We start from the raw sequence: 21269 nt of genomic DNA on the forward strand, positions 1-21269 counted from the left end.
AGAGTTACAGTAGTCAAGGCGAGAGTGGATCAGGGCCACGGTGAGGGTTTTTGTCGTTTCCATTGTGAGAAAGGGGCAGATTCTAGAGATGTTCTTGAGGTGCAAGCGGCAGGAGCGGGCAAGAGATTGTATGTGGGAGGTGAAGGAGAGATCAGTGTCAAGTAAAACCCCCAGGCAGAAGGCTGGCTGCCTAGGACTTATCGTTGTGCCACACACAGAGAGGGAGATGTCAGGTTTAGGAAGGTTGGGAGATGGAGGGAAAAGCAGAAGTTCAGTTTTGGAAAGGTTAAGTTTCAGATAGAGAGCAGACATGATGTTGCAAACTGCAGTCAGGCAGTCACTTGTGTTCTGTAGTACAGCGGGGGTGAGCTCAGGGGATAAGGTGTATAGCTGTGTGTTATCAGCATAAAGATAGTACTGGAAGCCAAATCTGCTGATGGTCATTCCAATTGGGGCAGTGTACCGGGAGAAAAGAAGAGGGCCAAGGACTGAACCTTGCGGGACCCCAACAGTGAGAGGAAGAGGAGAAGATGTGGAGCCAGCAAATGATACGCTGAATGAGCGGCCAGAAAGATAGGAAGAGAACCAGGAAAGAACAGTGTCCTTTTAGGCCGATAGAATGGAGCATAGAGAGAAGGAGATGGTGGTCAACAGTGTCGAAGGCGGCAGAAAGGTCAAGAAGAATAAGCAGAGAGTGGTCACCGTTACGTTTTGCTGTCAATAGGTCATTGGTCACTTTGACAAGGGCAGTTTCTGTTGAGTGTAAAGGGCGGAAGCCAGACTGTAAAGGATCTAGAAGAGAGTGGGAGGAGAGGTAGCAGGTGAGGCGAGAGTAGACCAGGCGCTCCAAGAGTTTAGAGATGAAGGAAAGATTGGAGACTGGTCTGTAGTTGCTTGTGCAGGATGGATCAAGGGAAGGTTTTTGTTTAATAATGTAGTAATGATAGAGTGTTTGAGGGAGGAAGGGAAGATACCAGAAGAGAGAGAGAGATTGAAGATTTTAGTTAGGTGAGTAGTGACAACCAGAGAGAGGGACTGGAGAAGGTGTGAGGGGAAGGGATCAGTAGGGCAAGTGGTAGGACGAGAAGAAGAGAGGAGCCTGGAGACTTCCTCCTCTGTGACTAGGTCAAATGTTGAAAGTGAGCTTGATGGGATATGGGGAGGGATGGGAATCACAAAGCTTGGTGGCTGGCAGCTGATCTCTTGGCGGATGTTTTCTATTTTCTCTGTGAAATACAAGGCCAGGTAATCTGCATGAAGGTCTGTGATAGCGGTCTGTGCTTTGGGACTGAGGAGGGAGTGAAAGGTGTCAAAGAGCTTTTTTGGATTGTTGGATAGTGAGGAGATAAAGGTGATGAAGTAGGTCTGTTTGGCGAGGGGAAGGGAAGAGAAGAGATGGAGGTCCTTAACATGAACTTGTAGTGGATGAAGTTTTCTGGTGTGCGGGATTTCCTCCATAGGCGTTCGACACTCCTAGAGCATCGCTGGAGAAATCGAGTTTGTGATGTGAGCCAAGGCTGTTTTACTCCGTGTTTGGAGGTTCTGAGGGTGAGGGGTGCTACTTGGTCCAGGGTGCTTCTGAGTGTGTCATTGTAGTGCTTTACAGCCAGATTAGGACAGGAAAATGAGGAGATAGGGGATAGTGATAAGTGTAGAGAGTTTGTAAGTGTCAGAGTCAATGGCCTGTAGGTTTCTGAATTTGTGATAGGTGGGAGTGTGTGCTGGGGTGGACGAGGGTTTGTGAGCTTGAAGGAGAGGATGTTGTGGTCAGAGAGGGCAAGAGGTGAGTTGTCAAAGTGAGAGATTGAGCAGAAGCGGAAAAAGACCAGGTCAAGGGTGTTACCATCTTCATGTGTCTCAGAGGATGAGAGCTGTGAGAGGCCAAGGGAGCTGGTGAGAGATAGAAGCTGGGATGCAGATGGGGAGGAGGGGCTGTTCATGGTGATGTTGAAGTCTCCTAGGATGAGGGTTGGCAATTCTGAGGACATGAAGTGTGGCAGCCAGGCTGAAAAGTGGTCAAGGAACTAGGTGGGTGAGCCTGGTGGATGGTATATGACAGCTACTCTGAGGGGAAGGGGATGGAAGAGCCTGATGGTGTGGACCTCAAAGGATGGGAATGAGAGTGATGGAGCTGGGGGGATGACCTGGAAAGTGCATTGTGGAGACAGGAGTAAGCCGACTCCACCACCATGTCTGTTTCCAGGTCTTGGTGAATGGGTAAAGTGTAAAACACCATAAGAAATTGCAGCAGGGGAAGCAGTGTCAGAATCCTGAATCCAGGTTTCAGTGAGGGCTAGTAAGTTAAGAGAGTTATTGAGAAAGAGGTTGTGGATGTAAGGAAGCTTGTTACATACGGACCGTGGATTCCAGAGAGAACAATTAAAAGAGGGAAATGGTGTACAAGTAATGTTAATAAGATTATCAGGGTTTCTAGGGGAGGTGGGGGAGGGGGTAAAGTTAGCATGGGGTGGACCGGGATTAGGAGAGATATCACCTGATAGAAGTAGGAGAAGGAGAAAGATCAGATGGTTTTTGGACGTGTGGCATGTCTTTTTGTGTGATACCCTGGAGCATGAAGGATTGAGGTTATTCAGATAGTTATTCAGATACTCTAGTCAAGAGTAAAGCCTGCTTTACATGATACGACCGATTGTGCGATAGCACGATCGATCGTACCTGCCCCCGTCGTTTTTGCGTCACAGGCAATTAGTTGCCCGTGGTGCACAAACTCGTTTAACCCCCGTCACACATACTTACCTTCCGGATGACCTCGCTGTGGGCAACGAACGTCCACTTCCTGGAGTGGGAGGGACGTTCGGTGTCACAGTGACGTCGCACGGCAGCCGGTCAAGAGAAGCGGAGGGACAGAGATGAGCGGGATGTAAACATCCCGCCCACCTCCTTCCTTCCATTAAGCCATCGGGTGCCGCGGGAGGCAAGTAAAGCTGCTGTTCATCGTTCCCGTGGTGTCAAACGGAGCAACGTGTGATGCCACGGAAACGATGAACAACCGCCGCCATTTTAATTAAACAATTTAAAGAAACCTAGCGACGAATACACGACTCACGATTTGTGAGCGATACTGCGTCGCTAGGTGGTGTTACACGAGATGACGTAGTGTACGATGCCGGATGTGTGTCACGAAAACCGTGACCCCGACGATGCATCGCACGATCAGTCGCCTCGTGTAAAGCCCGCTTAACTCTACTGCCTCATTAGTGAATGGATCAGTCGGGGGATGTAGATGGAAAACAATGTAAGCACAGGAAAAATGTGGACGGATCCAAAATGTTCTCTACCCCAAACTGCCACATAATAGCATTCAACTCAACTCACATAAACACAAATCCGCATTCAAGTCCGTCATCTGTTAATGGAAATATAGAGGGCTTCAACTTTACTGGAAACACAAAAGCTCTGGAAAACCACTATCGCTCCCCACCTAAAAAAAGAAATCCAGAAAAACCTATGCTCCCAAATCAAAATATTCCCCTCCTTTATGAGACTCACAATGTGCCTAAGCCACAGTTGGTGTCCACATGTTTGGAATTGCTGAAGTGAGGAAGTCTGCTTAAATTTACAGGGTGCAGGTCTCCAGAAGCAAAGGTGGGAACAATACACGGGCAGTACAACTTATTGGGCATGACAAGTGCTTATTTGCAAATTTTAAATCTGCAGCATTCACTGCACTTGACTTAATAGGTGTTTTTAATTGACTAAATTGTCACCACACCCGTAGATGAACTCCCATAGGGGTGTAATTTCCAAAAATTGGAAATTGGCTAATTGAGGGGGTTCTGTTCCGGCATTTATGGGCTTTGCAAATGAAAATTGCAAACTATTCTAGTAAAATCTATGCTCCAAAAATCAAATGGCGCTCTTTCCCTATCGAGACCTGAGGTACAGCCAAACAGTACTATACAGTCACATATAGGGTATTGCCACATTCAGGAGAATTTGTATAAAACATTATGCATCCTTTTTACCTTTTCCTGTTTTACCTGTTGGAAATCTGGGGTTAAAGCAACATTTTTGTATTTAAAAATGTATTTTTTCACGGCTCAATATTATAAAATATTGTGAAGTACCTGGGGGATTAAGGCGCTCACAAGGGATGAGCAAAAGTATTCTCCACTATTCGGTATCCGGCGGATAACAGGCTACTCGCACCATTCGGTATCCGACGAATAAAACAGTATCCGCTCCGATACTATCAATTTCATTTCTGACTCCCTGGCGCCTGTTTTCCAACCAATGAACACATCTGATGTTGCTTGTCCTCACAGTAACGCCGCAGCCATCTTTGTTATGGTGTTACTGTGATTGGCTTGGAGAGAGAGAGAGATTTCAGATGATTTCCAACCTTCTACAGGTGGTGCTCATACTGTTTTTGCCTTTTCCCATCCATTTCATCCTTTTCCTTAGTCACCACAGCTCGCCGTTAAGTCCAACATCAAATTATTCGGGTTTCCCATATACTTACATTGCACATTGAATATGTGCTAATAGTCGAATAGTGGTGACCTATTTGTCGGATATTCGCGAAGTCGGATATTTTGGAAGTCGATCATCCCCAGTAGAGATGAGCCACCCCCCTAGAGTTCGAGTTCGGTTCATCGAACGGACGACAAGTTCGACGAACCAACTCAAACCCCATTGAAAACAATGTTAGGCAAACACAAACACATAGAAAACACCTTCAAAGGTGTCCAAAAGGTGACAAACAACTCCCAAGACACCACAAACACATGGGAAAGTGACAAGGACATATACTCATGTGAAAACAAAAGAGCTGGACGAGTAAAAAGAGGAGACACAGATATCGGAGAATCTGCAAGTGAACATCGGTACAATTACTGTGCAACTTAAGCCTTGCTTATTTTGGGCTTCCAATCTGTATAAATTGCCTGAGCTCGCCACTGACGCCTTGGGAATCTTGTCGTGTCCCGCAGCCAGCGTTCTCTTGGAACGTGTCTTCAGTGCTACTGGGAGTGTGCTGACAGATAAGCGCAAGCGTCTGTCCAGTGAAAATGTGGACAGACTAATGTTCATCAAGTTGAAGAAGTCATGGATCAGAGAGGACTTTTCTACTCCTGTGTCATCCAGGGGAGGCGAAAGGCTGGTGGATTTTTGATAGTGCATCATGCAAATCAACTTTTTAAGTTTGCAACTGGGGGACAACTGATTCCATTGAAGTGGTGTGTGTGTGTGGCACAATTTTTGGAAAAGAGGGAGACTGTGGTTGGAGTCCCCTTTTTTTTGAAAAATGAACCAAGATGAGGAAGTCATGGATCAGAGAGAACTTTTCTACCCCTGTATCATCCAGGGGAGGCAGAAGGCTGGTGGATTTTTGATAGTGTTTTATGCAAATCAACTTTTTAAGTTTGCAACTGGGGGACAACTGATGCCATTGAAGTGGTGTGTGTGTGTGTGTGTGTGTGCGTGTGTGTGTGTTTGACCCAATTTTTGGAAAAGAGGGAGACTGTGGTTGGAGTCCCCTTGCTGTGTTTTACATGATTTTAGAAGGGCATGACATGCCTAAGAGGTTGACTTTCAGCATCTGCAAGCTGTTGGCTACAGAAATGCTGGCTTTCCACCCTTTTGACAAAGAGGATTTTCGAGACCTTATGCCCATCGCAGTGCCCCAAGAGCCGATGCCCAGTCGTCACTCCTTCTCCAAGAAAGGCGTGCCTGCGCTTCACCAGCATGTTGCACACAACATCACCGCTTCCTTGAGAAACTCTGTGTGTGACAGGGTGCATTTTACCACAGATACTTGGACCAGTAAGCATGGACAGGGGAGTTACATGTTGCTGACTGGGCACTGGGTAACTATGGTGAGAGATGGAGAAGGGTCTGCTGTACAAGTCTTTCTGTCCCCATGAGTTGTATGTCAATCCTTCCTCTGTATGTAGAAGTTCCTCCACTGCTTCTGCCTCCTCAACCTCATCTAGGTCCTCAACCTCCGCTCAAAACCTGTCTGGTAAGGCCACCCGCGTTGTAACTGTGCACAAGGAATCCAGCACACCTCCTTACTATGCTGGCAGCAGAGCTCAACGCCATCAGGTGGTCAAATCTTTACTTTGAAATGTATGGGAAATGTGAGTCACACCGCTGAGGTGTTGTGGACGATTAGCTCTGGAGACCGAGTTTCATCAATGGTTGTCTCCACTCAACCAGCAGCCAGGGAAGGCCGTGTGCGACAATGATGCAAACCTGGGTGCGGCCCTTCGCCGTGACAATGTGACACACGTGCCTAGTATGGCTCACGTGTTCAACCTGGTTGTCCAGCAATTTTTAAACCACTATCCCGGCCTAGATGGCTTTCTGCAGAGGGCACGGTGTAACGCCTGCCTGGATCCACACACTCAGACGGGCTGCAAAGGATAGGCTAGAGGGAAGCCACTCACCAAGCAGGACCCCCAGAACCCTGAAACCCTTTAACCCCTATACAGGCATTTGGAATTACACAGGGCCAAAGGTGATCACTACCTGTGGAAGGCAGCAGTCTGAGAGAGTAGTAGTCAGGCAGGGTCAAACCATGAATTGAGGAACAGGAACAGAATGGGACGGCCAGGACTTAATCAGAAAACAAGCAGAGGTCAAATGCGGATCGTGAAACAGCAGGCAGGAGACGTAGTCAGGAAACAAGCGGTAGTCAGCACATAAAATCACAAAACAGAACTGGGCGGAACAGGAACCAGAAGTTCAGAACTATGTCTGGCAGTGGTCAGCAGACATGAGAGGCCTAAAAAAGGGTGTGGTGTCTTCCCATTGGTTATAGCTGAATGATGGTACTTCAGCTGTGAGACAACCACCACCTACAGTCAGCCAGTGGTACTGCAGATCTCAAGGTAACCCAGCCCAGTGGCTGTGCGAAACCTGCAGCCACCGGCGCCACTGACATCGACTCCTCTCCCATCAACAGCACTATCTACGAAAGGAACACGGTGTCACTTGGCGATCGGAGTACAAGTTGCTGGAGCGGACTCCGGTGGTGACGTAACAGCCGTGTGCGACAATGATGCAAACCTGGGTGTGGCCCTTCGCCAGGGCAATGTGACACACGTGCCTTGTATGGCTCACGTGTTGAACCTGGTTGTCCAGCAATTTTTAAACCACTATCCCGGCCTACATGGCCTTCTGAAGAGGGTACACTCGCTATGTGCTCACTTCCACCATTCACACCCAGCAGCTGAACAACTTGCATCGCTCCAGACGTCTTTCGGTCTGCCTGTTCACCGCCTACAATGCGAGTTGCCGACACGCAGGAAGTTGAATCTGCACATGTTGCAGCGCCTGTGTCAGCACCGGCGAGCCCAGCTGCAATACGTTATGACGTATAGCCTGGGCTAACGAGATCCAGAGGTGGGGCAGATCACACTGATGGAGTGGTCTCAGATCAAGGACCTATGACCCCTTCTTCACAGTTTACAAATGGCGACGAAGATGTTTAGCGCTGACGATGACATTATCATTATGACAATTCCAGTCATCTACATGCTGGAGCACACTCTAAACATTATTCAGAGTCAGGTGGTGGGACAAGAAGAAAAGGAGGAAGTACAGGAGGAGTCATATGTGGAAGGGATAACAAGATCTACAAGGTCCACACGTTCAGCAGCAACAAGGCAGCAGGCATGGACGGTGGGGGAGAGGGAATAACAAGGGCGCATAGTATCAGCCAAACTGTTGAGGAAGGTGCAGGAGCCCAGCAAGAAATGGAGGATGAACTGGCGATGTGCATGGAAGACTCAGTAGATGAGGGAGCGCTTGATCACATTTCTGTTGTGCAAGGTTGGGGGATGAGGGCCGAGGAAGGAAGCATAATTTTCACCTCTCTGCCACCAACACAGCAATGACTTGGTCCTCCTGGACGCGCAAGACACATGAGCGACTTCTTGCTGCACTATCTACAACATGACCCTCTGATTGTCCGAATTCGAAGTAATGCTGACTACTGGGTTGCCACACTGTTAGATCCCCGGTAAAAAACAAAATTTGGAAAAATAAGTCCTGCCATAGAAAGGGACGCACGTATGCATAAGTATCAGCAGAAGCTAGTACGCAATCTTAGATCGGCTTTTCCACTAAACACCAGTGCTGCCCAGAGTGAATCTCAACGCTTTGTCTTGGCTAGGAGGAAATGGTGTTTTACTTGTCCACATCTGAGGGACCGAGGGCTGGCTGCTGTGCTGAGATGGCTTTGAGTAGCGTGTCCCTGCAGAGTTGCAAATTTTGTCATCTACAAAATGAGTGGAAAAAGGCCAGATGCTGGTGGAAAGGGGAACAGGTGTGTTAGAAAGGGGAATAAAGTTTGTGTCCGTGGGTTTGGTGGTTAAGCAACAGTAACCTCTGCTGAAGAAACACCATCTGTTACGGGGGAACTGGCAGATTTGGATAAGGTGGTATATATCCCAATCGCCAGTCGGGGACCACCGTGCTCCTAGATGGAAAAGGAGATGCTGGCACCGCGAAGGTTAGGCAGAGGATACAGAGCTGGGTGGCTCTGAAAAAAATAGTAGCCTGAACAGAGTTAGACGACACTCGGATCTGGAGACTGGGAACCCTGTTAGCGTCACAGGGTCCACACACCCAGCCCAGGAACTCCCTGTTAACAACACAGGGGCCATTGGGTACGCTGTCTGTGTGCCTAGGGGCCACACCTGTGGACAGCAGAAGCAGCAGCAGCAGCAGCCCAGTTAATGCCACTGTGCTGCACTAGCTGGACTGTTAGGACAGGAGCTGGTCTTAACCGTTCTGCGTTACCAAGTGTGGTGGCGTCCTGCACTGACGCCCTATCCCTGCCTACCTGGGTCCTAAAGCCACAATGGGTTCAACACATGGAGGTGAGCTCTGTCTGAGCATAATATAAGACTGTGCACCTCCTTGTTGTCTACAGCCCCTTTTATAACCTGGGTCCGCCCCAACCCAGGGTGGACCACAATGCCCGTCCATGAGCCTAAAGCACAGTGCCACGTCATCAGTGACATAACCAGCGGCCTATCCGTAACCGCCACTTCAATGATGACCTAATGGCAGCCATGCCCCAAACACCTCACCAGTCATCGTCTGACGAATAATAATGAGGTGCCAAATCATAGGGTCGGGCCTCTGCGAGCCAGTCCGGAGAGGCCACATCATCAGGACACCTGATGCCCTCTGGACTATCATGGACTGACACCACACGGACATGGCCAGTGAGTTCCTTAATGGACCTAGCCTCTGATGCACTAAGTGCCTGAGCATGCTCATTTGCCTGAAAACAGTCTCAGAAAACAGACTATCAGCTTCTGCGTGCTCTGTAGGCCCAACACAGGAATTTCACACGGCACGGAGTCCAAGTACCTGTGCAAAGAGGCTTTTCTCACTAAGTGTGGGAGTATGCTCAGTAGCACTAACTGAGGACTTAGCCTCAGGAATGGCACAGTCATGCTGAGCATGCTCACTAGGCGAAACACTGTACTTAGGCTGTGTCGGGGGTAAATCGGTACATGCATGCGCACTAGCCGCCTCTCCACACTTAGACGTGGATGAGGAAGCATCCAGGTGCACAACCCGAGGCATGGCAAAAAATGGCAGCTGACGCCTGGGCGCAACTGTAACTGCAGCAGGATGCTTGCGTCTACGACGGCACCGATTCGTAACACCAACTACCAGCCAAAATAAGAGGTGTACTTCTTCCCATGGATAATCTGATATGATCCCTTTTTTCAGGGACACAACCATCGCTACCAAATGTAGATGAGGCACCAAAAGAGCAGGTGCTTTAATGGATCTCAAGTGCTCCATCAAGTGGCCTCTCCTCCACCTCAACTTCAATATCCCAAATACTCCATTCCTCTGTGGTGTCAACCCAATCGTACTTGCTTCCTAACAGCTCACAAGTTTCAACCAGCCCTGCTGAGTATGGGGTAACAGAGATGGTTGAGTCTGCAGAGCTGTTCAGTCAAACAATAGCCTGGGAATCAGAGGTCTGCTACAAAGCTGCAGTGAGTCCAGACAAGGAAATGATGTGCACTGATGCCCAGAAGCTTTGTGATTTGGATCCAGACCCCGATTAAGAAGGTGCTGAGCATAATGTACACCCTTATTCCCAAATTGTAAATCCTCCTGGTGGAGACAATGGGAAACATGCTGAGGAAACTCAGATACCTGATTGGAACGAGAACTTTACTATTCGGTCAGGGCAGGAAGAGGTTGGCTCGGATGAGTCAGGACAAGGGGAGTGAAAACACACAGGGTGATGATGAGGTTGGAGACTCCACTTACTGTCAAACCAAAGTCAGCCAGTTGATGAGGTCAGCAGAGGAGGTGGAGGAGGATGCTACGGACGACGAGGTTACGTTGCGTCTTCCTGGACAGAGACAAAGTACTGGAAGCACGTCAACAACTGAATCCTCTGCCACAACTCTGCCTCTGAGCAGAAGTCGTGGTAGCTCTGCAGGTCGCATGGGCTGTAAGCCTTGCCTAGCCTGGGCCTTTTTTTTACATCGCAAAAGATCACCCAAGTCATGTCATCTGTAAGATTTGTCACCAATCTGTAAGTAGAAAACAAAAACTCACTACTTTGAGTACTTCGTCCATGAACTGTCACATGGATACAAAGTGATAGCATGAGGGTGTATTGATGAGCTTTACCCACTGTGAATACAACATGCTTATTTGCCGTTCATTGCATGCATTGTTGCAGACTACCCACAAGGGGCTGCTGTTTTTTTACATCTGCCTTTGACCGTTTGGTCACTATAGATAATAAGACTTGATGCCTCTGCTCTGTCAATTTGTCAGTCACAGTTAAAATCATAGAGGGACATCGACACATGTTTGCATGGACTGTTGCTTTACAAGATTTCCAGGACTGTGTTGCTGAGCTGTGTGGTTTGCCTTCACACTGTTATCATCTGCTTTATCTGTGAGGCTTCAGCTAACAAGGGTATTCAGGGGGGGGGGGGGGGATGGGTTTTGTCTATGTTTAGGTAGATAAGTTGTAAGCTCTTGTGATGCGACACTGGTAAGTCGTGTTCGGACACACGGACACACACACACACACACACACACACAATTACTCCTGCTACACAGAGGGATTTCCAGGTAGTAGGCAACTGTTTAGACATTCCCTCGGTTAAATTAAAAAGTTGGTGAGCAGGGGGGGTAAATCGCCATTACGAGTGTCGCAGCATAGGGGTGTAGGCTTTTGGATTTGTGAATAGATTGTTCTATTCTTTCAGTTTTATGCATGGTTCTTATTGTTTGTTTTTGGAAAGTTAAACAATCATTTATCAACCCAACTGCCTAGAGTCCTTTTCCTAGTGTGTGGTTTGCTGTATACTGGGTAGCCCACCCTGTACACTACTTTAAATGAAGCGTAAGTCGCAATGGGAAGTTCATTGTGCTACAATGCGGCCTAGCGGGGCTGTGCAACCACCGTCTGCCCCATCAATGGCATCTGGGTGCTCTTCATCCTCTGTGACTGTAGGGACAGCAGTCACACATGCTTTTTGACGCTGACCTCCCACCCCTTTAACCGCAACAGGCAGTGTGATTGGCAGGTCGTCAGTTGTTTTTGAAGTGGAAACAGCTGCTGGTGTTGAGCTCTCTCAGGCATCAAGAGAACCACCTTTGGAAGAAAGCAACATTATATCCACGCCTGCACCTTCGTCACACATTGCCTGGACTACCTGCAGTTAAAAATTGCGTAGCAGAAATGGAGAGGAGTGTAGAATGCACATGTGGTGTACCTTGCTTGACAGGAGAGGAACCCTAAGGTAGTATCCCTGACAATTTTAGTATGCAACGAAAAGTGTCAGCACTTTTGGCAATTAAAATTGCGTAGCAGAAATGGAGAAAAGTGTAGAATGCACATGTGGTGTACCTTGCTTGACAGGAGAGGAACCCTAAGGTAGTATCCCTGACAATTTTACTATGCCCCTAAAAGTGTCAGCACTTATGGAAATTAAAATTGCGTAGAAGAAATGGAGAGGAGTGTAAAATGCACATGTGGTGTACTTTTCTTGACAGGTAGAATCCCAGACAATTTTACTATGGCCCTAAAAGTGTCAGCACTGCAGCACTGTTTGCAATGAAAATTGCGTAGCAAAAATGGGCAGGTGTGTAGAATGCACAGGTGCTCTAGGTAGCTGGACAGCAAAGGAACACTAATTTAGTATCCAAGACACTTTAAGTATGCCACTAAGTGTCAGCACTGTTTGCAGTGAAAATTGCATAGCAAAAATGGGCAGGTGTTTAGAATGCACAGGTGCTGTAGGTAGCTGGACAGCAAAGGAAGTCTCACTTTCTATCCCTGCCAATGAAAAAATGCACCAAGGAATTGCCTGAGCTGATGTAGCCAGGCGCTGTTATATAAACCCCTGCACAGCGTTGGCACGGACCTGCCTAGCAATAATGGCTATGAATGGCTGTAATGCATCCCTGAAAAGGGCTGAAATTACACATAGTCCCTAATTCCTAAAGTGCTGTGTAGATTGCACTGTATATCTATAGCGCACACAGCAGCAGCGGGAGTGGGAGCAGTGACTTTCCCCCACCCGCAGCAAAGAGATAATGGCGGCGACAGGGAAAATGGCCGGGTCTTATAAGGCAAGGACATGTGACATGCACAGCCTATGACACATGCCCTTGCTTGTCTGGTAAAAATCCACTTTGCTGTGTGTGTGTTTGTGATTGGCTGACAGCCTGGCCCGCCCCACTGTACGCGCCCATAGGGGAAAAAAAAAATGGCGATCGCCATTCTTTCAGCACTCCGCAGCAGCACTGATCTAAACCCCGTCACCTCCGCATACTATATGCTGAATTTTCATAATATGATGATTCACGGTGACTCACACTATCACAGTGAAAAGCCAGCTAGGAACTATGTATGCTTTTTGGTGATCGAACCGTTCTCAAACGTAACTCGAACCACCGAACTTTTAGCAAATCGTTCGAGTTTGTCGAACGACTCAAACACCCCCAAAATCACTCGAACGTGAAATTGGCGAACCTCGAACATCGCTCATCTCTAATCCCTAATGCTCACAAAACATCTAGATTAATTCCTTGAGTAATCTAGTTCCCAAAAGAGGGTCACTTGTGGGGGAGCTCCACGGTTTAGACACATCAGGGGCTTTGCCAATATGATATGGCACTCACAAACCATTCAATCTAAATCTGTACACAAAAATGGCACTCTTTCCTTTTTTGCCTTTGCATGGTGTTTTAAAACTAGTTTGCAACCACATTTGGGGTATTGGCATACTCAGGAGAAATTGCACAAAAAAAAATTGTACAGTGCATTATCTCCTACTACCCTAGTGAATTTGAAAACTTTGGGGTTAAAGCAAAATTTTTGTGGTTAAAAATGTATTTTTCATTTCCACGGCTCAATGTTATAAAGTTCTGTGAAGAATCTGGGTGTTCAAGATGCTCACCAAACATCTAGAAATATTCCTTGAGGGGTCTAGTTTTCAAAATGGGGTCACATCAGGGACTCTCTAAATGCAGCATCTATCCCAAACATTTTTTTTATTTGAAATTCATATGGCGCTCCTTTCCTTCCTAACTTTGCCCCCAAACAGTAGATTTCCACTACATATGGGGTATTTGTGTACTCAGGAGAAATTACACAACAAATTGTATGGTTCATTTTCTCGTTACCCTTGTGAAAATGAAATATTTGGGTTTAAAGCAACATTTTTATGGTAAAATTGTTTTTTGTTTTTTTTTTATTTTCATGGCTCAACGTTAAGAAATTCTGTGAAGCACCTGGGGGTTCAAAGTGCTCACTAAACAGCGAAATAAATTCCTGAGGGGTCTAGTTTCCAAATAAAGTCAGTTGTGGGGAAGCTCCACTGTTTAGGCACATCAGAGGCCCTCCAAAAGCAATATGGTGCCCCCCAAATTGCACAACAAATTGTATGGTGCATTTTCTCTTTTTACTCTTGTGAAAATGCAAAATTTGGGCTTAAAGTAACATTTTTGTGGGAAGACGTTTTTCACATTGCTTTAGTTCCTGTTAAGCACCTAAAGGGTTAATAAACTTCTTGGGTGCGATTTTGAATACTTTGAGGGGTGCAGTTTTTAGAATGATGTTGCTTTGGGTATTTTCTTTCACCTAGGCCACAAAGTCACTTTAATTGTGATTTTGTCTCTAAAAAAAAAGTTTTGGAAATTGTGTTGGAAAAATGAGAAATTGCTGATAAAATTTGAATCTTTCTAACCTCCTAAAAAACAAACAAAAAATAATAATTTTGGTTGAAAAATTGTACAGATGTAAAAGTGGACATGTGGGAAATATTAATTATTAACTATTTTGTGTGATACAACTTTCCGGTTTAAGGGTATAAAAAGGCAAAGTTTTGTTTTTTGTTTTTTTTTATTTTTTACACAAAACACAAAAAATATTGTCCTGAATTTACCACTAACACGAAGTTCAATATGTTACGAAAGAAAGTTTTGGAATCACTGGGATTCGTTGAAGCATTCCAGAGGAGTTATAGTCTTATAAAGTGACACTGTTCAAAATTGAAAAAATTGTCCGGGCATGAAAGTGAAAAAGGGCTGGGTGGTAAAGGGGTTAAACCCCGCTGCTGGGAAGAAATTCACTTTAATACTCCCGGCAGCATTCCAGTTTTAGTCATGGAAGCGACATGGGTAACTGTAACTGTGCTCACCACACTGACTGACAACCTTGTCTACTGCTGAGCAGTTGTCAGTCAGTGCAGAGGGCGTAATTACAGCCACCGCTCTGCATACTCTGTGTCTATGGAATATAGAGGCACTTGGCATTGATTGGAGGATTCTCTTTTCTTTGCGCAGTCTTTCTTCCTGGGTAAGTTTGTGCTTGTATTGCACACAGACGCAGTAAAAACTTCAGGATGAACAGAAAGCGGGCCGGCACAGTCTGACATCACTATTGTCTGAAGCTGCCAGCCCCCTGTGCTGCTGCGGCCATAAAGTGCTGTTCAGAACTGCGGGCTGTGGTGGTGACTGAGGCACAGGCCCAGGGTTTAATAGAGAGCATAGTAATTACCCAGGCCCCTTCAATTTAATCAGTCTTACAGCACCATTAGAGCCATGTCTTTACATTACCTTACAATATCTTCCTGACTGGCTCTCTTTAAACTATAGATACAATTTTATCCATTCTAGATGGGGCTCTTTGAGCCAAATATATCAGCAGCATTTGCACAAGCCAGAGAGATATTGCCTAGACTAAGTACAACTACTACTCAGCCAAGGCAGAATTACAGTTTTAGAGCTAATGACAGCAAAACGATATTAAAAAATATAATGATTAATTGCAAAAATGCGTACAAAGGAATTGTTGGTTTACATAATGATTACAGATTATTAACCCAAAATTAGAAAACTTATTTAATTTATATTTCAAACCATGGATGCACATTTTATCAACTCTAGTTGGTCCTTTAAAAGAGAAACAATTTTTGAAACTTTCAGGTGCGGTTAACCGATAAAAAGACTTTCTTTAACACGTTACTTATCTACGTAAGATATATTGTTCCCAAAGAAAAAGCATGAAGTTACAATATCAAACACAAGTTCACCGCCCGATAGGTCAATTAATTTAGCTAGTTTTGGACACTGCTATGAATTAGATTGATAGGCATTGGCTTATAATGCTTTTAATAATTTATTTTATATAAGTCTTATAAAATGGTTTCTCTTTTAATAGTTCAAGACTTGCAACTTTTGTGACATTACACATATGTAAAATTTAGAATACACAGAAATAAACCTTTCTGCATAAATAATGTAATTTCTTGACGGGAAAAATGGCACACACAAGACACAAAGCTAGCTTATTGGATAAGTTAATCTTACTAGGAATTAAAAGCTAAAACAGCTATTAGTAATACTGAAATTAAATATTGAGTGGTGAATTAACATAGTTTTCTGTTAATATTAAATTACAAATTACATTTATAAACGCTAAAATACTCCAAAAGATTATTTTTTTAAAGTAGCACCAATTACATTTTTTTGAAAGGACTGAAAAATTTAAGCTGAAGAAGGCAAAAACTAGGAAATATATACCATATAAAGTTTAAGAAATACATAAAGAATTGGAGAGCGTAGTTAACAAAGCGACATATAAAAGACCTAGGTGCTTCTTGAATGCTGTATTCAATAAACTGGAGGTGGCACTGACCTGAGGGATGTTGATGTTATGTCTCTGTTACTTAATGTCTGAGGGTCATTTAGGTCTTCTGCTATTCTTACTCTCTTACGCTCCTTCATAGGTTGGGTACTGCTTGGTATACTTGGTATATCTTGACGCTTTTCATCAGAATCAGCACAAGGTGCAGGTTCCGCTCCAGGAGGTTTGGCATTACCTTCTGACAGCAAAACTACATTCCCTTTCTCATATTGGTTAATGCTAGAAGCTGGATCAAAACCACTGATACATGCATTTTCAGCTGGACAGTCAAGTGGAAGTTGTTCTCGTCTTCGTCTCGGAGTTTGCACTCTAACAGTGTCTGAAAATAAATAAAATATTTGAGTATTAAACATGGAAATACAAACACCTAATTCTAATATAAAAATAGAATTGCATGAAATAATGTCTCTAAAGACCCTAATCACATTAACCTTATATCAGTATTTGTAAGCCAAAACCAGAAATTAACTACTGTATTTTTCGTTTTATAAGACGCACCAGATAGTAGGAAACACTCCAAATTCAGAGATAAAAAAAAGTAAAAAAAAATGGGGTCCTTTCTATACTCCGATGGTGTCTTAAGGGAGGTGGGTCGGCAGCGGTGGTGGAGCAGCAGGCAGGGGCTGTGCTAGAGTGGGGCGATGCTGTAGGTGATGTGGTAGGGGCCGTGCTGGCTGCAGAGGTCGTGCTGGCTGCGGAGACTGGGCTGCCTGCGGAGGCAGTGCTGGTTGTGTGGAGCAGGGTGGTGCGCCAGATGCTCTGTTGGCGGTGCAGGCTTAAAAAAAAAAAATGGCGCCCAGAGTGGGCATATGCGAAGACTGAGCTCTTGGCTCAATAATAAGCTGAGATCTCATCTGCGCACGTCTCACCTCTGGAAGCCATTTTCCTTAAGTCCATTACTGGGAAATCAAAGGGCCGGAGGTGGCACGTGCACAGATGAAATCTTGAGCAGAGAGCTTCATTTGTGCATGTGCCAACTTTTGGCGACATTATTTGAAGCCCGCACTGCCGAAAAAGCATCTGGGACACCTGCCGCACCACCGTGCTCCACACAGCCAGCAAGACGTAACAGCCAGCATGGCATTCACAGCCAACACAGCCCCCACCACAGCCAGTACAGCGCTGATTCTCCACCTCCAGGTAAGCTACATTCAGGTTATAAGATGCATCCCTCATTTTCCTACTAAATTTTGTGAGGAAAAGTGCGTTTTATAATCCGAAAAATAATGTATATTAAAACTACGTATTACTTGTCCATATTTTGGGGTAATGCTCCATCCTATTTAAAAAAAAAAGCTATGGAGGCAGATTTTCATGCAGATCTGTGCCCGGCCCATAGTTCTCAACTGCTCATTTAGATACAAAAAAAGGTGTATTTCTATAGAATAAGACATTGGATCGCAGATATCCCAATATCATTTTATTTACCTTTCTATGACCTGGATGCTCATATAGACAGCTTAAGAGAGTTTATATTATTGACAGATTTGCTTTAATTGCTGGCAGACTAGTTGGGGTCTGAGCACCAAGACTTCCAATAAATTGCTCAAAAGATCAATGAGAAGTGTATAGCCAAGTAGATGGGTTAATATATATAAACTTGGTATCACTCTAACAATACAGAAGCACAGAATAAAGTTTTCATGTCACTTACGTTGCACAATTAATGGTGAAAGAAACAAAAATGCTACATGCTAATTATTGTTCTTCATATCTATTCAAAAGTGGAAAAAAGTAATTTGCATGCTGCAAAACTATTTAAATTTTTTAGCCATTATACTGAATGAGATGTCATTTCAGTTAAACCACATAGTAAACATTATTTACCCTTTCACGACCAAGGACGTATATCTATGTTTTTGGCCGTGTCTGTCCCTTTAATGCGGGCTCCAGCACGTCCGCTGATCTGATCAGTAAACATGTGCAGCTAACATGCAAAAGTGGATTTCCGCACTAGTGAGCCCTTTAGAATACGCCGTCAAACTCTGACAAAGCGATCTAAAGCGCTCCAGAGAGGATCCGCTATTCCCCGCTATCAGTGGCCCCATCACGTGGTCACGGGGCATCAATATGTTGCTTGCCATAACAGCGTGGGGTCAGATGATGAGCAGTCACTGTTATGACTCACTTGCTGTGAATGATGGCAGAGCGATAAAAAGTTCAAGTCACGCCCCTTTTGCCCCATTGAAAATATAACAACACAAAAAACAACAACACATTTGGTATTGCCTCATTCATAAATACCCGATCTATGAAAATAGAAAACACTGGGCAACAATTTTTTTTCATTTTCTGTAGCATGAGGTTTTAGAACTTTTTCTATATCTTTCTGCATTGCTGATTACAAATCTGAAATCATTTTTTTTGGTGCTTGCTCTAGTTTTTTGGCAATTTTAATTTTTTTTTGTTACAGTTTATGGCATGCATTTATATTAACACTAGGACTACTGGACTCGTGACACCTACTAGAACTACTGAATGTAGTCATTTTGACTACTGACGTGTTTTCGTTTATTTTTAGAATTTAATTTGTGGTTATTTATTAATAATTATATTTTTTTAATGTATTATTATTGTGAGATCCAACAGTAATGCTTTGGAATGTTTTTTTTCTGATTTTTTTTCAGATTTTTCTACAGGAAATAACAAAAGTAAACTAAGTAAAACAATAATAATAGACGTTTTAAAATAATTTATTATTAAAGTGCACACATATAAACAACAACTCAAGAACAACAAGCAGAGAAAATGTAAGTGAAGGAGAAGAAAAATGAAAATATGCCGCAGAATCTCAATAAAAGCGACCAACCATTATTATGAAGTACAACCGGTAACTTTCTAAACATTTGTTGATTCGCATTTCAGGCATCGTCTTTCAATTACAGCGGTACATTGCCCACACAAAGACTTATGGCAAGTCATACAATTTCCAACAGATCGATTATTTTTGCATTTTGCTTTTATCTGGCAAAAATGTTTTTGAGACATCACATCTGAAGATGTAGCAACTTGGGACATGCCACCCTTTCCCCTAGATACAACATACGGACCACTCAACTCTGTGACAAGCTTTTGCAAAATTGCCTTGACATTTGTCCGGTGGTCATCTCCTTGTATAATATTCAAGCATTTATACCCGCTAAGTCTAAGGTATTTTCAAATGCGTGACCAGGCCATCTCCTAGTACCTTTTCTTGTGCTGTATTTGCGTGCCATCTGATCTACATCTACTCCATATTTTGTTTCATTATAAAACTTTACAGTTTCTGGAGTTTTTTTTGGAGATTCAGAAGCAACAAGAACATCGGGATGGACGGAACTCAGAATTATCACATTTTTGGTTGGCTTACCCTTGATACACGGCAAGTGTAAAATTATCTTCATTTTTATAGACTTTAGTGCTGTACAACTTTTCTTTCATTGATTTTATTTCTTTAGGCACTTCTCGTCTTATCTTATTTAGCGTTCCCACGATAGTCGTTCCCTGGCTTTTTAGCAGTTTGGCAAGTTTTACTGATGTAAAATAATTATCAGTGGTTACATTTCGACCTTTTTTCAAAAACTGCTGCAATAGTTTCATGACTACGTGGTCAGCTAAACGGTCATCAGCACGGCGTGAATCATCTTTACCCAGATAAGGGAAGCCATTTACAACATATTTACTATCCTTATCTACAGCTAGCCAAAATTTATGGCCATATTTATCTGGCTTGGAAGGTAGATACTGTGTGAAAGGACACCTGGTTTTGCTTGGGAAAAGTTGTTCATCAACCGTAATGTATGGGCCAGGTTTGTAACAAGCAATGCAATTGGCAATAAATCTGTCCCACACAATAGAAAAGAGAGCAAATTTGTCGGTTTGCAGTCTCTGCGATCGATTGGACTTCTCATCAAATTTGAGGTAATGCATAATTTCTACAAAACGGTCCCTAGACATTATCACTTTGCATAAAGGTATTCCCCACTCATTTGACCATATAGTTGCAATAGAGTGATGGCTCGTGCCCAATACTCCACGGACATAAAATATTGCTAGAAATGCATCTAGCTCCTCATCAGAAAGAGTAAACTCTTCATTATTGTTCCGGCGTGCTTCTGCAATAGTACAGTTCTTTATGTGAGTCAAGATAAATGAATCAAAAAATAATCTCCATGTACTCAAAGGACTATCACTAATTATATTTCTTCTGGCGTATCCTGTAGGGCCGGGTGCTTCTCTAAGAATGTTTTGTTTTTCCCGCCTACCAGGTAAGTTTTCTCCAATCTTAAGAGGTTTCCATTGAATACAATCAGCTGAAACTAGTATTCCTGGAGATTCGCCTTCTGTGGTGTTGGTTGCATCGCCTTCGCCGCCATCATCTTCTGTTGTGGATACATATCTGGGACGTTTTGCAGATTTTTTCTGTCCACGACCGGGAGGATGGTCACGAGGCAACATCAACGCATGAGCCTGATCACCAGTTGATGAGCTTGCAATGTCTGGCAAAAAAGTTGATGAATATTTAGAATTTTTGTTTAGTAACTCAGTGTGTGGAAGAACAAATAAATACACATAACTACTTACCTTCCAAATTTGTTTCTTCTTAGGCGGGCTTTGCACGTTGCGACATTGCACGTGCGATGTCGATGGGGTCAAATCGAAAGTGACGCACATCCGGCGTCGCAGTCGATATCGCAACGTGCAAATCCTTTTAGATACGATGAACGAGCGCAAAAGCGTCGTTATCGTATCATCGCTGCAGCCTCCGACATTTCCATAATGCCGGTGCTGCGACAGGTGCGACGTTGTTCCTCGCTCCTGCGGCCACACACATCGCTGTGTGTGAAGCCGCAGGAGCGAGGAACTTCACCTTACCTGCCGCCGGCTGCAATGAGAAAAACGGAGGTGGGCGGGATGTTTACATCCTGCTCATCTCCGGCCCTCCACTTCAATTGGCCGCCTGCCGTGTGACGTCGCTGTGACGCCGCACGACCCGCCCCCTTAGGAAGGAGGCGGGTCGCCGGCCAGAGGGACGTCGCACGGCAGGTATGTGCGTGTGAAACTGCCGTAGCGATAATAATCGCTACGGCAGCTTTCACTAGATATTGCA

General features: G+C 44.5%; 1 protein-coding gene across 5 annotated transcripts in view; it reads right to left on the reverse strand.

Moving 5' to 3' along the window:
- The window catches only part of SPDL1 (spindle apparatus coiled-coil protein 1), a 1183111-nt gene that overhangs the window by 388751 nt on the left and 773091 nt on the right, over nt 1–21269 (reverse strand). For all 5 annotated transcript variants that reach the window (XM_075344564.1, XM_075344563.1, XM_075344562.1 and 2 more), the window contains exon 11: nt 16172–16499. In XM_075344564.1, the coding sequence (XP_075200679.1) occupies nt 16172–16499 (328 nt within the window). The remainder of the gene's footprint in view (nt 1–16171; nt 16500–21269) is intronic.

This window comes from Anomaloglossus baeobatrachus, chromosome 4 (assembly GCF_048569485.1).
Source record: "Anomaloglossus baeobatrachus isolate aAnoBae1 chromosome 4, aAnoBae1.hap1, whole genome shotgun sequence".
In the NCBI taxonomy this organism is placed as follows: domain Eukaryota; kingdom Metazoa; phylum Chordata; class Amphibia; order Anura; family Aromobatidae; genus Anomaloglossus; species Anomaloglossus baeobatrachus.